Source organism: Urocitellus parryii, chromosome 6 (genome assembly GCF_045843805.1).
Source record: "Urocitellus parryii isolate mUroPar1 chromosome 6, mUroPar1.hap1, whole genome shotgun sequence".
Classification (NCBI taxonomy): Eukaryota; Metazoa; Chordata; class Mammalia; order Rodentia; family Sciuridae; genus Urocitellus; species Urocitellus parryii.
This window is the reverse complement of record NC_135536.1, coordinates 109,135,090-109,152,224: the sequence shown is the minus strand read 5'-3', so window position 1 is coordinate 109,152,224 and position 17,135 is coordinate 109,135,090. Positions and strand designations below refer to the sequence as shown.

The 17,135-nt window shown below is 44.1% G+C and overlaps 1 protein-coding gene across 1 annotated transcript; it reads left to right on the top strand.

Moving 5' to 3' along the window:
* Positions 1-4,493: 4,493 nt before the first annotated feature.
* On the top strand, positions 4,494-16,979 carry Oaz2 (ornithine decarboxylase antizyme 2). The gene is given in 6 exon segments (XM_026384798.2): positions 4,494-4,711; positions 13,378-13,453; positions 13,455-13,535; positions 14,333-14,508; positions 15,259-15,344; positions 15,753-16,979. Coding segments are annotated over 6 exon segments (570 nt in total). The 5' UTR covers positions 4,494-4,691; the 3' UTR covers positions 15,884-16,979.
* Positions 16,980-17,135: the final 156 nt, after the last annotated feature.

Genomic DNA, 17,135 nt, shown 5'->3' with positions numbered 1-17,135 from the left:
CTTTCCTGCTTTCCTAGCACACTGGCAGCCCTGGGTTTGATTCGCAGCATTACAAAAGACTTAGGGCTGGGGATATAGCTTAGATGGTAGAGTGTTTGCCTTGCATGCATAAGGCCCTGAGTTAAACCCCCAGCACCAAAAGAAAAAAAAAAAAAAAAAAAGAGAGAGAGAGAGAAAAGCTTTATTGGGGGCTGGGGCTGTAGCTTAGTGGCAGAGTACTTGCATAGCACAATGAAGCACTGGATTCAATCCACAGCAGCACCTCATAAAAATTAAAAAAATAAATAAAAGTATTCAGTCCATTTACAACAACAATAAAAATGAATAAGTAAAAAGATTAAAAAAAAAAAAGACTTTCTAACCTTCCTTCTTCACTCATTGCCTAATTGTCACCTAGAGACTCACTCCTAGAGAAAACCAGGTTGAATACTTGTTACTCACTCTTTATAGTTTTCAGAATCATCTCACATCCATCTATTTTGTTACCTTGGAGTATAGTTCATATAAGAAAGGCACGTTAAATGCTTGAAAGGTGGCTAATGATGTTCCTTTTTTATTTCACCTCCTTCCCTCTCTCCTCTGTATCTTGCATCGGTAATCATTTATGAATTCTATCATTATAAACTAGCTTTCATCAGATCTTTTCTGGAGAGCAGATTTTTATACAGATAGAAGTGGGACTAAATTTAGTGTTTTTTTTTAGAGAGATTTTTAATATTTATTTTTTAGTTTTTGACGGACACAACATCTTTGTTTGTATGTGGTGCTGAGGATCGAACCCCGGCCGCACGCATGCCAGGCGAGTGCGCTACCGCTTGAGCCACATCCCCAGCCCCCCCCCCCAAATTTATGTTTATAGAACATCTTCTAGACATTGGATTAGGTGCTTTCACAGACACTATTTTTTTGTAATACCGCAATCTTGGAAGGCAATGCTATGGTCCTGTTTTTCACAGAGGACAAGATAGGCCCTCAGTAGCCTTGACTAGTCCAAAGTCATAGAGCTAGCAAATGGTCAAGTTCAGATTTGTCTTACTCATTTTTTTTTCTTTGGTGCTGGGGGTCAAACTCAGGGCCTTTCCCACACTAGGCTAGTAGTCTACAACTAAGCTAGATCCCCAGCTTGATTAGATTTGTCTTATTCATGTTGCATCACATAGCTTTTGTGTGTTTGTGCTAGGGATTGAACCCAGGGCTTCATGCATGCTAGGCAAGTGCTCTGTCACTAAGTAAGCTATGCCCCCCGACCTCTATTTCATGTTAGTTAATTTAAATAGTAAGGGGATATCATAGGACAATATATGTTAGAGGAAGATGGCTCCCATCTTTGTGAATTTTTTACTGGCTGACTTGGTTTCCATAAGAGTGGTCACTCATTCAAACAGCAATCTGGTGGCAGAGAGCTTCTGATTCCTCCACCAAATGAATCTAGGCAAAACACAGGACTAGGCAACCCTGGGTCCAAATTCTAACTTCACCATTTAATAGCTTTGAAATAGGGCAAGTAAACTGACTTACTTGGTATAGATAGGCCCTCAATAAATATTAGCTAACAGAATAAAACTTCCTAAGGTTTTTTTTTTTTTTTTTTTTTTTTTTTTTTTTTAAAGAGAGAGTGAGAGAGGAGAGAGAGAGAGAGAGAGAGAGAGAGAGAGAGAGAGAGGGAGAGAGAGAATTTTTTAATATTTATTCTTTAGTTCTCGGCAGACACAACATCTTTGTTGGTATGTGGTGCTGAGGATCGAACCCGGGCCGCACGCACGCCAGGCGAGCGCGCTACCGCTGAGCCACATCCCCAGCCCCACCTAAGGTTTTTTTTAATATTTGTTTTTTAGTTTTAGGTGGACACGATATCTTTATTTTGTTTTTAATGTGGTACTGAGAATAGAACCCAGTGCCTCACGCTGCTAGGCGAGCGCGCTACCACTTGAGCCACGTCCCCAGCCCTTCCCTAAGGTTTTATTCTCTTCATTATACAATAATGGTGAGGAATTGTAACAAGTAGTGCTATAGCTTGATGCTCAATAAATGATTGCTATTCATGACATAGTGAATTCTTAGTATTTGCCAAATGATTGACCAGAAACTCCTTCAGACCAAAGGGTTACTTGTCCATGGACTGGCAAAAACTAGGCATCCCAGCTCCCTTTGAGAACCAGGAGGTTTGCCCAGGTGGATTAGAGCTGGGTTCACTTGTCTGATTCTGTTATACATGTAAAAGCATACCTGGCATGAACTTGAAAGACCAGCTAAGGATAGCTGAAGTGATAAGATAGAGGATCTTAAAGTGAGCCAGAGATGGGACCGTCCTGGTATCATTTGCCACTTTAATTCTTGTGAAAAAGCTCTAGTCTGGTAGCTCCAACCAACCTACCTTCCTTCCTTCCTTCCTTCCTTCCTTCCTTTCTCTCTCTTTCTTCTTCTTCTTCTTCTTCTTCTTCTTCTTCTTCTTCTTCTTCTTCTTCTTCTTCTTCTTTTCTCTCTCTCTTTCACTTTCTCTCTCTCTCTCTCTCTCTCTCTCTCTCTCTCTCTGATACTGGGAATTGAACTCAGGAGCACTGGACCACTGAGCCACATCCCCAGCCCTATTTTGTATTTTATGTAGCGACAGGGTCTCACTGGGTTGCTTAGCACCTCACTTTTACTGAGGCTGGCTTGGAACTTGCAATCCTCCTGCCTCAACCTCCTAAGCCTGGGTTTATAGGAATGCATCACTGTGCCCTGCTCCAACTTTTCTTTTTTCCCTACATCCTTATCATCTAAAATCCAAAAGCAGGCTTTGTGAATAAATGTTGATGAACCCATCCGAATTCCATTTTAAGATTGGGAGCCATCTTGTCACAAAGTCATGAAAAGTTAATTTCTGTTTTACTATAAATTACTGAGATTTCTAAACTTGTTTGGAATTCCTGCCCGTGCCTTGAAATCACCCATACCTGACTTTCCCTGACCAGATAGCAACCCTCTCTGAAACCTCAGTGGTGCCTCATAAATTCTGCTGTTAGGATCTGAATTTACTCCCTACCTTGAAATATCATGCCATGTAGATCATTAACTTACTATCTGCCTTTGTATTATGTTTGTTAAAACCCTGTTATTTGTAACTTCTCAAGCACCCCCTTATTGGAGAGCTAGGTTGCTGGCCTGCATTAGGAGAGACAGGCGCTGATCAGCTCTCTTTGTGTACACAAATACAAGCTTGCTTTAATTTGATTTAAAATTGGAGTTGGTGGTCTTTTCTTTGCTTCGGGGTTCAACATTGTGTCCTGAGATGGCCATGATGTGTGACATTTGTGATTTGGGGCTATTGTGAACTAGAGGTCATAGTGACCTCTGGTATGGAGTACCACACTTTCTGGGAAGCCATCCTTCTTCCCTAGTTACTTTCTCTGTTGCCTCCTTCATACTGAGTACTCACCTTGTATTGTGATGGGCTCTCTGTGTCTCTCACTCAGAGCAGATTGTGACATCCAAGGCAGGAACCTTGTCTAGCTGATCATTGAGTATTCCTGGACTCTAGCCCATGCTTGAGGCACATAGTAAGTAGTTGCTCAATAATTATTGTTGAATAAATGAATGGATGTGATTTGAGGTGACAGTGAACCACTATGAGCTGAAAGTACACTATCTCTTGATTGCAATTTGGGTTGACTATGAACAGAGTTAAAAACCTGATTGTCTTAAAGTGCCTGTGATTGTGACCTGCTATGACTATGATTTGAGGTGTCTATACCACAGTGACTGTGACTCTTTGGCACTTGTCTGTGATAAGGACCAGCAGGAATAGTGAATTGAGATGGCTGTGCATTAGTAACCTTGCATGATTGACTGAAGTAGCCTGCATTGATTGTGACTTGAAGTGACTGTGAACAAGTCAGTGATGGTGGCTTCCACAATAGTTATAATGTGGCTGTGATCATGACCTACAGAGATTTGGCTTCTGATAACCATGTGACTGGCCAGTGATTGGAGCATGGACCATTGACCTGAGATGTGTTTCCAAGATGAAGAGACAGTTGATCTCAGCTCGCTGTTGAGGTTATTGATCTGCATTATGAGCTGAGGTAACTGAGATCTATAGGCTTGGACTGGGGATGGTGCTAATATGTGGGTAGTACTCTTTAGATTTCCAACTTGGTTTTTAATAAAATATCCTTTAGAGGCTTACAAACGGCACTGCCCCTCTTGAGCCCAGCAAAAAAGAAATGGGAACTAGGACTAGGTTTGATTAGTCTTCAGAAAACAACCTGAAATTCAATGCATCATTCAGGCTACCGTGCACGGCCACGCCACCAATTGGGCTACGGCTTCTCCCTAAAAGCAGCCTTTAACCGGAAGCCCCTTACCCGCATCCCTATCCAGCGCTATCCACCCCAGGAGCGCCTGCGCGGAGGTGGGGCGGTGCTTTGCCCTTTGTTGTGGGCCCCAGTTTCCCAGGACACCGCGCGGCTCCGGGGTGGGGCTATGCAGATGAGCCACTTGGGGGCGGGGCGGTTGCAGCGTCGGCGGCGGCCGGGGAGGGTCAGTTGGAGGCAGGCGCTCGCTGAGGCAGGAGGAGGGCTCTCGGCCCGCGGCCTGACAGGGACTTAGCCCGCCGAGATCGGCCCGCGCGCGCGACCCCACACCCACCCACTCATCCACCTACCCACTCCCTGCGCCGCCTCCTCCCACCCTGAGCAGAGCCGCCGAGGATGATAAACACCCAGGACAGGTAACGGCCCGGCCCAGGCTCCCCGCCCCCATCCTCTCTACTTCGGCTCTAGAGGGCCTCCTCCCCCATCAACCAGCTGGTCTCCGTACCCCCCACAGTAGGTCCCCGACAGGGCTCCATCCGCCTCCACCGGACCCTTCCCCACTTCAGCCACCCCGTCTGAGATCCAGACCTGAAACTGGGCCTCTTTCCGTCTTTTAGCCCCCTCCCTCCAGCCCGGCCCATCCCCCTCATCCGGGCCTCCTCCTTCTCTAAAGCTCCCGCAAACCCCGACCCAATCTTTCAGTCAGGTCTCTTGTGCCCTCCTTAAAGGTGTCCCTTTATCCCCACTGGGCTTTATCCTTCCAATAGATACCCCGAATATCCCCGCCTCCTCCATATCCTCCCCGTATATATATTTTTACTCCCCATGTAAGTCTTTGACCCCGCTTTGAATCTGCTTTCTAGTGAAAACTGCACGCCCCAACCAACCAGACCCCTCTCTTGTCACTGCTTCTCTCCCACCAGTCAGGTTCCATCCTTCAGTTCTCAACTAGACCCCTTACCCCCCACCCTAACTAATGGTCTTTACAAAGATGCCCAGCCCTCCTTTTGGCACCTCACTCCAGCTTCATCTTTTCTCTCCTTTCCTCCTTCCACACTCCTCTCTCAGGGCTCATTTCCCTTGTCTTCCAGTATCATTCCTTTTATTTCCTCAAATACTTTGAAGTGGGTTCTTGTCCTTTTCTCCCTAAGGGTGTCCCAAACCCTGCTTCTCTTCTTTCCTTTAAATCCTTTAAATACGTTCTCTTAGCTGGATCTCAACTTAACTCTTAACTTTTCTCACCTTAATTGAGCCACATCTTTTTTTTTTTTTGGGGGGGGGGTAGGGGCAGTGCTGGGGATTGAACACAGGGCTTCATGAATGCTAGGCAAAAGCATATCCCTAGCCCACAGAACCACATCTTAAAGATTATCAGATCACAGAACTTAGCCCTGTACTTCTTCCAGTAAAGACTTTCAAGGAACACCTCCTTTCCTTGGACATCCAATGCCTTCATATCAGGCCCTGTACTCTGGACACTGCACCTAGCAAGTTTCCATCCCCAAACCCAATTCCAGTTTCTCTGCATTAAATGAAGAGAAAGGTGCATATCTTTCTGCAACTGAGATACTGGATATCTAAATACTGAATATACTAAATAGACACTGGATATCTAAACTTGAATCCTTTTATCCTTCCCCTGCCTAAGTTAAGCAGACTTCATTACTCAAAATTTCTTTCTCTTTTCTTTTTCTAGGCAGTTTCTTCTCACTTATCACCCTCAAATATATCCCAAAATTCTGCCCCAGATACTGTTCTCTGAAATGGTTCCATAATTTCCTCATTCTCAAGTTTTTAGCCCTGGTTGTTCCTCTGCATCAGAGTGAATTCTGTTTGCAATTTAGACCCAATTCCCTTCCTCATTTTTCCTCTAGACTTGTTGCTGTGCTCATTAGTTCCTCACACCAGACCCTTTGTCTTCAGATTTGCCCTTATGGCTTCTGCCCATCTGTAAGGCCTCATTATTTTGTAAGCAGATCCATTCCCTGTAAATCCTCTTTAAACCATGCCATGGTCCTTACTAAACTAAGCTCTACTTTTCTCTTATAAATATAGCCTTACTGCTTTTCTTCACATAGGGCTATAATTGCCACTCATGGTTCCCTTCTTACTAAATGGTCTCCAGCATAACATTTCCTATTAATCAGCACCATCCTTATATATTCCAACTGGGTTTTCAATTTTCTTGCATCTTAATATTTTTCATCCCTACTGCACATTTGAAAAAGTCACTTGGGCCCCATCTTCACAGATTGCTCTAACTGTCCAAGGGTAGGGCTGGTTATTGGCATGTATTTTTTATAGCTCCCCGGGCAATTCTTTCCAATGAAGTTGAAAAACCCTGCTTCTCTTCTTTCAAAAGACTTTTTAACTTTTATCATTACGTTCCTTTAGTGAGTGTCGTCTCTTCTTTACTGAAAAGGGCCTAATCTTCCTCAGGGATTTCTCAGTCTTTCTCAGGCACTATCCAGAAGAACCCGAGATACATGCAACAGCTTCTTAAATTCTCTTTCAGTTACTGGGTTCTCAGCCATTAGCCATTTTCTTCCCTCAATTCTTAAACTCTTATCTAGTCTTCCCACCTTCATTTCTTTTCTGCATACACTGAAAGAAAACTCACTCCCTATTCCTGGTTTGTTCCTTTTTGACTTTTATCTCTGCCTCCTAAGCCCTTCTTACCTACAATCCCATTCTGCTTTTATGTTTTCCTTTTCTGAGGCTATCCACATCCAACCCTCATTGCATTCCCCTTTCCTTCCATCTTCTATAACCCAGTCCTTCTGGAGCTGAGGAGGTGGAGGTGGATAGACACTTGAATGGTGCAAAAGGTGTTAACTGTGGTTTGGAGGGCCTTGTGTAGAAGATGGAGGGCAGGTAGGAGAGAAAACAGGTTGAAGTGTAGGGGTGGAGGGAAGCAGAGGAACCTACAGCAAAACCTGCTCAAGGGGTATGTATGTGAGATGAATTTTCTATGTTCTCTAGAAGGTGGGGTCTCCGGAAGGTGGGGTGGCCGAGCAGTAAGTCTATAGAGTCCTCTGTACTCATGTGGTCTAGATGCCAAGTCCTTTCCAGGCTGAGCTCAGAGTTGAGCACTTGGGACCAACATATAAGGGTCCTCACTGAATGAGTGTGAGAGATCTGAGTTCTAGTTCTGCCTTAGCTAGTGTGCTTACATGTGTTTACATGCTTACGGGGTGGGGGGAGAGATTGGGTTAGCTTAGCTTAAAAATTCTTTCCAGCTTCCTAAGTGGCAAAACAGGCTTGCTTGTCTCCAGGGCCCTTGCTTAGTGTGTGGGTAATTTGAGTGGCTTGGCTATGTGAGAGGCAAGTGGAGGGAGGAGCCAGCTGCCCTGCCAGGGCCTGGGCTGGAGCTGGGCCTTGGATGAAGCTCCTCCACTTTGGCCTGGGGGTGGGGTGGGGTGGGGTGTGCAGGGTGTCTGGTTTCTTTGAGTTACTGCAATCCTGTTTCCCAGCCTCCTCTGGCCTGCCTCTAACTTTCTAAAAGAAATCCTGTAAAGAGTCCTAACTAGGGATTCCGATAAGAGCCGGATGCTCTTCCCAGTCAGTGTTGTTGGTGTTTTGTATCCGCAGAGAGGGGGAGTTGGCTGGAAGTTTAGCTCCCATTGGGTGGGGGATGGGATTTCCAGCTTCCCTGGCTCCAGTGAAAAATGCAGGAGGTGGAGGCTTAGTTTCCTGGAAGAAATAGTTGAAAAGCTTGCAATATGTTTAGAAAACAAGGCTCTTCCTTTCCAGTGTTGTTCTGATTGGTGCTTCCAAAATGTCAAAATTCTTGATGGTGGGGGAGGGAAGAAGACGGAAATACAAGCCCCTTCATTATATTTTTTGAATATCAGGTTTAAATCCAAGAGGAAATCAAGCTTCCTGGCCTTTCTCTGTCTGGACTTGGAGGGGCAGGGAGACAGTATCTGTCTAGGGCTTGTTTCATATCTTTTGACAGTACGGTATTTGGAGAAAAGCTAGCCCTGGCTTTATAGCCATGTTATTATCATTCTGTCTACTCATGGACTTTGGGGGAGAAGCATTTGGTTCTACAGGTGGTTTTTTGAAGGTGGAGGTGAGCAGGGTACAAAAAGCATATCAGAATTACCTCGAGTAGCTTCACAGTTTTGTGGGTAATGGGATTTTCCAAAGAATTTGATTTTCCTTGTTTATTGGCATTATGGCTTTTTGAGTGTAGGGTGGAAGAACCAGTTTTCCTAAGATGTGCCTTCAAGAATACCCTACAGAGAGAAAGAAACTCCTGTATAATCAGGAATTCCTCCAGATTGGATGCTTCAGAAAACAGTGTGGACTAATAATAGCAATTTCTCATTCTGCCAAGAAATCCAAATTTAGCACCAGAGCAGCTTAGGGGGAAAAAAAGGTGGGGGGTACTGAGGAGGGGATAGAAGGATATTACAAATGTTCATTTTTAAGAAAAAGTATTTCATCCCTTTTTGAAACAATACAGTGTTGATTCAAATTGATGCCATGGTTTGGAAGGCTGATGGAAAACTATAGATTAAAAATGTCATTAGATTAGCAAGAATCTTGTTACTTTAAGTGAACAGACAGGTAGTTTTCCTGTTAGCAGCAGCAGAAAATGCTTTGTATAAGCCTTCAGAAAATTTCCTAGGTCTTTGATACAATATGAAAAATGAAATAATTTTATCCTGGGAAAAGCGGCTGGAGACTGTGATGAGCTTACAATACAGTATAATACTAGATTGCAGTGAAAAAAATTGAGATCTTTTTTTTAAAAATTAGGATATCCTAGCCATGCAGCTGCCTTTGATAGCACATGTGATTGTATTTACTTTTGGTAGAAGATGTATCACACCATCAGCTGTATGATAGGCAAACCTTAGGGGCAGAGATATTCTGGCTGCTACCATACATGTGTTTCTTGTGGAGAATAAACCAAAACCAATTTTGCTTTTAGCCTGTGATTCAGATTGGTGATGTCATTTTCTTATAATTATGCATAGCAAGTAGACTCCCTTTGGAATGCATAACAGCCCTAGTGAAATGACTTTAGTCTGGCATTTGCCCAAGGCCCCTGTCTCAGAAGGGGGAACTGGCAGCTGAGAATCAGCCTGTATGGTCACACTTGTCTGAAGGTGGCCATCACCTCCCATCTTTCTTCCTGTTTCTTTTTTGTTAAGTGTGATGGTAGCCCTGAATTGGTCTCTCTTTACATAAGGATTAGTCATCAGAGATATTCCTAGTCTTAGAGTAAAAGCAGCCTCTGTGAGGGAAATAAGGACATTCTGAGTATTTTGTGAAGCAGGGCCTGAGACATGAATGGGTCAGAAGTAGTTAAGAGGGAAATGAATGTATAATACTGGAAATGTGATTTTTATGTCTCTTACTTAATATCAAAGGTAGGTAATACCAAAGCCATCTGATCTCTAGTAGGTATTAAAATGAGAAAAAGGGTGCAGACTTTGAATAGGTTGAGGAGGCCACTGATTGAAGAGAAACCTGATCAAAATTTATCAGAGTATTTGAATTCAAGTGTTTGTTAGATTCTGTGGTTACAGAATTACTTTTATATTAAATCTCAATTCTGTGTAGCAGCAGGTACCCTTCTTTGAGCAAACCAAATATAAAATTCAAGGGGGCTGGGGAGATAGCTCAGTTGGTAGAGTGCTTGCCTTGATGCACAAGGCCCTGGGTTCGATCCCTAGCACCATCACCCCCCCCCCAAAAAAAAAAATATATATATATTCAAAACTGATAAAATCAACTGGAAGTGATTTAATTCTTTTAAATAATAAGTACTCCAGATATTTAAAAACAGGATTTAAATTATACAAATTTGATTTAGCATCAATGTTTCCAGGAATACATGCTGCATATATTGCCTGTTGGTAGTCAGTGTATGAAATTATGATCTGTTAAGGACACTTCAGATAGGAGTTTCACAAATGCTTTAAATTAGAAGCAGCAGGATATAATATGGTAGCTCTCATTTATATCTTGAGGACTGTTTCGTTTTTTTTTTGTTGTTGTTGAGGACTGTTTCTAAGGGCATGTCCTGTAACACCTGAGAAGATAAAAGGTACAAAAGCCTCCAATCTTCCATCATCTCCTGACTTGCCCTGGATGCTGGATACATAATACCCTCTTTGTCCCTCCCACTCCTTCCCCCCGCCCATCCCTTTTTTGTATTTTGAGACAGGGTCTCTCTAAGTTGCCTAGGCCCTCACAAAATTGCTAAGACTGACTTCAAACTTGTGATCCTCCTGCCTTAGCCTTCAGAGCCATTGGGATTACAGGTGCGCACCACCATGCCCAGTACATGCCTGTTAATTACTTAAACTACTGCATATATACCCATCCTCCTTTCCTTCTCATCTAGGAAATGACAGTCAGATTTTCTTTCAGAGAAGCAATTTGTCATTAATTACAAGTATCTAATAACAGATGCTTTATAATGGCTGAAGAAGATAATTATTGTCATCTACTGTCAAACAAGCTTATCCTAAACCCCAGCTGTTTCTCTGAGGGAACTGGAACTGGATCCCAGTGTGGAGTCCTGACATACTCCACCCCCATTCAAACACATGCTTCTTTCTGCACTTTGTGGGGGAGGAGCAAAGCCTCTCCAGAATCCTTATGTGTGAGAGTAGGGAATTAAATTATTTACTACCATAGGATGGACATGTTGCATTTATTTAGAAAGATCAGGAAACCAGAAATATCACTAGTTTATTATAGGTTAGTGCGGGACGCAGGGCAGGTTTCAGAGATTATTTCAAGAAAAAAAAGGAGGGATTCTGTATGTAAAACAAATTCCCCACAATATTCTGATCTTTTCAGGGGATTGCCCCTATTGCTTCTGCTTTTCTTTTCTTTCTTTCTCAGTTGCTTAGGGCTTCACTAAGTTGCTGAGGCTGGCCTTGAACTTGCATTCCTCCTGCTTCAGCTTTCCTAGTTGCCAGGATTACAGGCATGTGCCACTGTGCCTGGCTTGTTTCTATTGTTTACAAGTGCAAATTAGCCAAGAATGAAGATATTGGTTGGAATGCAGGGCAGAGGTTCAGTGTAAATCACTCATGTAAAAAATGGTTTTTGGGGCCTGGGTTGTGGCTCGGTGGTAGAGTGCTTACCTAGCACGCGTGAGGCCCTGGGTTCGATTCTCAGCACCACGTGAAAATAAATAAATAAAGGTATTTAAACTAATACAACTAAAAAATAAATACTTTTTAAAAAATGGTTTTGAGGGCAGTGGTAGAGCGCTTGCCTTGCATGTATGAGGCACTGGGTTCGATCCTAGGAACCACATAAAAATCATCTACAACTTAAAAAAAAAACCAAAAAACCAAAACAGTTTTGAGAAACATTTCTTCTGAGAAGTGGGAGTCTGGCCCCAAAATTTTAGAATTTCAAGGCTTTGGATCTAGTTGTATTGTGAATCCAAGCAATTCTTCTGGTATCCATTCCAGAGGGGATTTGCCCAGTTCTTGGGTAACCCTGCTGATCAATGCAAGAAGGCCAGCTTTCTCCAGTGGCCCAGTCTTCCTAGTGTTTCTAAAGGAACCTCATTATATGCCAAAAGGGGCACTGGGGAATGAGAAGGGAATGGTATGTAGAGTGCACCATTGTGTAGGGAAACCCCTCACACTTGTTTTATTTTTTTGTTTGCCTGGACAGTATTCTTCTGCCCCTTAAAACTTTGGAAGGGAAAATATAATAATTTATTGTCCCCAGCAGAAAGTAACTCCTTCAGGCAAACCTCAGAGGCACAGAGATTTGAAAACAGTGTAAGTTAAGTGTAGCTGCCCTTTCACTTAAAGGCTAAGTGTAGAGATGAGGATGCCCCAAGGTTTTCCAGAATAGGCAAGAGGTAGGGAATGGGTTTATAATCCCTAGATATTAATGCTACTTCAGGCTTACAGATATTTCTCTGGGAACTCCATTTCCCAAGGAAATTCTCAGTTATCCTTTTAGGCCTCCAGTTAAAATCTGGAGACCATAGAAGCTGAGCAATGATGGGTTTAGATTTCTAGTCTCAACTGGAATGCTTGCTAGTTCCAGCACACCACGACAACACTTCTGTCCACCACCTTCCAGTTATCTTGAGGCTGGTATATGATGGCTAAAGGATAGACCTGTTGCTTAGTCCTGGTGGACAAGCAGAATGAAGTCTTGCTTCATTTGCCCTTGGCTTGGGGGTCAGCTTAAGGAGCCATTCAAAGAAGGTAGTGGAACAGATCTGGAGTCCCATTGGATCTCCATGGAAGTCATGGTGCCCAGTAAGGGTACCTGGGTGTGATGGAGAGCTCCTGTAAGGGCTTTTGACTTTCTGTAGTCCATCTGATTGTTGGCTTCCTTATTCAGGTCACAGCATATATTACCTTTTCCCAGCATGCCCCTTTCCTACAACTGAGTATCTGTTCTGACTACATTCCCACATTTGGGTCATGAAGTGACTAGCAAAGAGAGGCAAGTGGGCCCAGCATTTGGTGGCAGATCAGGGACAAAGTCAGACATAGTTATATTGTTCTGGGAGCCAAATCTCCGTATTTAATTTTGTTCTTAACCCTAGAGGAATGTGCAGTAGGTGATTTCTCATTCTAATTCCTTTGTTCAGATGGAGGATGGGGCCATCACTGGAACGTAGCCTTGGGAATTCCTCAAGGACACAGTACTTCCCAAAGTCCATCTGCCTCTCCTGAGCCTGAATGTAGGCTTTGTGATTCTGCCTCATAGGTTGTTGAGGCATTGGTGGCTTAGGAGGGGTACCGGTGCAGGGCACAGGTCTGGAGTCCTACTAGGCAAGCTAGCATCTGGTGGTTCCTTCCACGATATATGGCCAGTGCCACAGTGTTTGTATGAAGATATCTGATAGGTGTTCCCCTTGTCAGACATATGCAGTTGAACTCCCTTGGGCCTTCAGGAATTTTTCTCTCTCTTCATGATGGTGGGCTCCTTCAAGAGAGCAATGGCAATTTTGGAAGAACTGGGGCAATGGTGTGGCCTTTAGAACACTTGTTTAGGGGAAAGGTTGGGGTGGGATTTGAGTTAAATTTTCAAGTTTTGGCATTTACTGTATTATCTTCTCTTTCTCTTGCAGTAGTATTTTGCCTTTGAGTAACTGTCCCCAGCTCCAGTGCTGCAGGCACATTGTTCCGGGGCCTCTGTGGTGCTCCTGATGCCCCTCACCCACTGTCGAAGATCCCCGGTGGGCGAGGGGGCGGCAGGGATCCTTCTCTCTCAGCTCTAATATATAAGGTAAGGAAGAACTTGGGATGGGAATCTGTGGGCAGAGTTCTCAGATACCATTGAGCTGCTGCTCAGAGGGAGCTGTCACTTTCATAGTCTTCCAGGCCAGTAGTGGGACTGGGAAGGACTCTTCAGCTGAGGCTGCTATGTGGCTTTTCAGGAGTTTTAGAGGGAGGCACCATTTGCTGCCTTTTGATCTGCTGTGACTGAGGCCCAGAAGTTGGTTTGGCTTCTAAGACTGGGATGGAAGGTTAGCAGGACAGCTAAGTTCTAGTTTCTTGACACTGTGATAATATGAATTGTACAGTCCACCTGAAAGCAGGTTTTGGTTGGTCAAGTCCCCAGCCAAACCGTCACAAATGTCCTTTCAGAGGGAAGGGAAAGAACATGTTTTTTTTTTTTTTTTGGGGGGGGGTATAGGCTTTCAAATCAGACCTAGGTTGGAATCTCAGCTTTGTCATTTATTACCTTGAGAGCTTTGGTTGATATTCTTAATTGTTCTTAAATGTCAGATTTAAGATGGAAATACTAATGCTCACCTTAAGTGTTTGTCAAACTAATATATGGGACCATATTGTGCACCATACTTGGTACCTGGTATATGCTTCAATATACATTTCCCTTCTTAACATCAACTGGTTTTAACAATGGCTTCACTTAGCCAGATGTGGGTCTATATTTCCAGCATACCCTCTTGTCCTATGCCCTCTTTTGGCCTAAGGGATTCCTAGTTCCACCTAGTTAGAAAGTATATGACATGCCAGAGGCAGCAGTGATATGGTCCTTTGTCCTGCTTTCCTTCCCAGGACGAGAAGCTCACTGTGACCCAGGACCTCCCTGTGAATGATGGAAAACCTCACATTGTCCACTTCCAATATGAGGTCACCGAGGTGAAGGTCTCTTGCTGGGATGCAGTCCTGTCCAGCCAGAGTCTGTTTGTAGAAATCCCAGATGGATTATTAGCTGATGGGAGCAAAGAAGGGTAAGGAGCAAGTGCTAAGGGAAAGGAACAAATGAGGAAAAGAAGGTCCCCAGACCTATGTTTACTGGGATAATTAACCAAAGTCCATGCTTTCTTCCCTAGCTCTAGATTTCCCAAGTAGATTCCATTTTGTAACAGGTTATTTTTAGCCAATAAAACAGGCCTGCTCTAGGTTATAATTAAAGCAGATCTTTATCACATTAACCAAATGCCTACTAGTTAATCACCCCCTGGTTCATGCTTCCAAGCAGATACCAAGTCTCTCTTGAGCCACCTTACAGTGGTGCAGATACCGTGGGATTCCATTGGACTGGGCAAGGCCCTCCAAGCAGCCCATGTAAGCAGCAGTCCTGAGGACAGAGTTCTGGCTCTAGTTTCTTGAGAAAATAGGCAATGGCAGGGCCCACAGTATCCTGCTCAGTGGCAGGTGACCTTATCAAAGTTGGCAGTAATCTCTGGAGAACTGGGTTCTTTTTCTAGGTCTCAAGCTCTGACTTATGAACTGCATTAGTTAAGATGGTCAGTGTTACTTTCAAATGATGAACTAGTCACAGGAAGAGATAATTCAATAACATTTTTCTTAAGACTCTGTGTGGCTTATTTTTTTCTGAACTCGGGGCTCTCAAGATCTCAAAATGAGAACCTTCTCTGGAGCTTCTATATTATATTGCTGGCGGTTTGGCTCAGAAAACCCCTCTTTTTGACGGTTTGGAGTAGGAGGGCCTGATTAGTTTTCTTTGCTTCTTACAGATTGTTAGCACTGCTAGAGTTTGCTGAAGAGAAGATGAAAGTAAACTATGTCTTCATCTGCTTCAGGAAGGGCCGTGAAGACAGAGGTGAGGAGTCAAAGCAGCCAAAGACTTCCAGGCTGCGCAGCAGGGTCTGGGGAGGAGGATACAGGGTTCCTGTTTAGTAAGTAGGGACTCCTCCTTCCCCCACCTAGTACCAGGGATTGAACCCAGGACAGTTTTATCTCTGAGTTGCTTTTTTTAAAATTTTGAGACAGGGTCTTTCTAGTTGGCCAGGTTGGCCTTGAATTTAGAATCCTCCTGCCTCAGCCTCCAGTGTATCTGGGATTACTGGTGTCTGCCACCACCTGCCCCTGGCAAATCAGGCGTGGAAGGGAGTTGCCCAAGGATTACTAACAACCTTGTTTGTTCCATTTCTTTTGGAGTTTTCCTTTGATTTTAAGCCTGTCCTTGTTTTTCTCATCAGAATCCTTTTTATGCTCTTATCTTCTACAGCTCCACTCCTGAAGACCTTCAGCTTCTTGGGCTTTGAGATTGTGCGTCCAGGTCATCCCTGCGTCCCCTCTCGGCCAGATGTGATGTTCATGGTTTACCCCCTGGACCAGAACTTGTCCGATGAGGACTAATGGTCATAGAGGATGCTTTGCCCAAGAGCCACAGTGGGGGAAGAGGGGAAGTTAGGCAGCCTTGGGACAGAGGAGAAGAGGGCTCCTTACTGTCTAGGGAAGGACGCTGAGGGGCTCAGGGTGAGGGTTGCCTATTGTGTTCTTGGAGTTGACTCGTTGAAATTGTTTTCCATAAAGAACAGTATAAACATATTATTCACATGTAATCACCAATAGTAAATGAAGATGTTTATGAACTGGCATTAGAAGCTTTTTAAACTGCGCTGTGTGATGTGCTCTATCTAGCCTAGGGGAGGACATTGCCTAGAGGGGGAAGGGCTATCTGGGTCCAGGGGCAAGGGCTGGTGGACAGCACTGTCAGGCTCAGGTTCCCCTACTGTTGGGCTTTCTGTTTTGGTTTTTAAGACTTAATGTATTTTTTTTCTTTGCTTCCTGTCACCCCAGGGGCTCCTGAATAGGCTTTTGGGCAGTGTCCTTGGGTTGTTTTTTGACTCCACCTGGGCTTTTCTGTGTGCATTTGTGTCTGGCCTGGTGTAAGCAGGTCTGACCCCTCCTCCTTTACAGCTTAGTGTTATTCTGGCATTTGGTTAAGCTGGCTTAATCTGTTTAATGTTATCAGTGCATTTTAAATAGGGCATTGAAGTTCACTCCCATGACAGGGCTTTTTTTGGGGTGCCTGGGCCTTAAGAAACACTAACTAAATTCCAACTCTCAAACTATTGCCAGGAGTTCTTGCTCCTGTGGCTCAGGCTCCAAGGTCTCCTTCCTAGGGTCACAAAGAGCAGAGAGAAGAAATAGCAACTCAGGGCCTGGGAATCGTGGGGAATCTGTTCTTAGGGACCTAATGCCTCTGGCTGGCTGAGCATAGTGCTGACTGCCCCTAACAGGTTCTGAGCAGTGCTTTAATACCTTGTCCTGCAGGGCCTAGAGGTAATAGGAAAAGGGGCTAAAAGTGGCTCCTTCTTTTCTGTTTCATTGAATAGCTTGTTCTAAGGGGAAAGGAAGGGGCAGGAGATCTAGGCTGGGTGAAGGGAAGTGGGGGTGTCAGGGAGGAAAGTGTGTTGTGTTACTGTGTCAATAAACTGATTTAAAGTTATGGTTGGTCTGTTCTTTATTCCTGTACCAGGACCAACTTCTTACCACTACTGACTTTTGAGCCCAGAGCCTAACTTAATAGGGGTGTGCAAACATGCTTCTCAAGGAGAAAGCTGCAATGCAGTAGGGCAGATAAGCTGGCCAAGGTCTCTGGGGC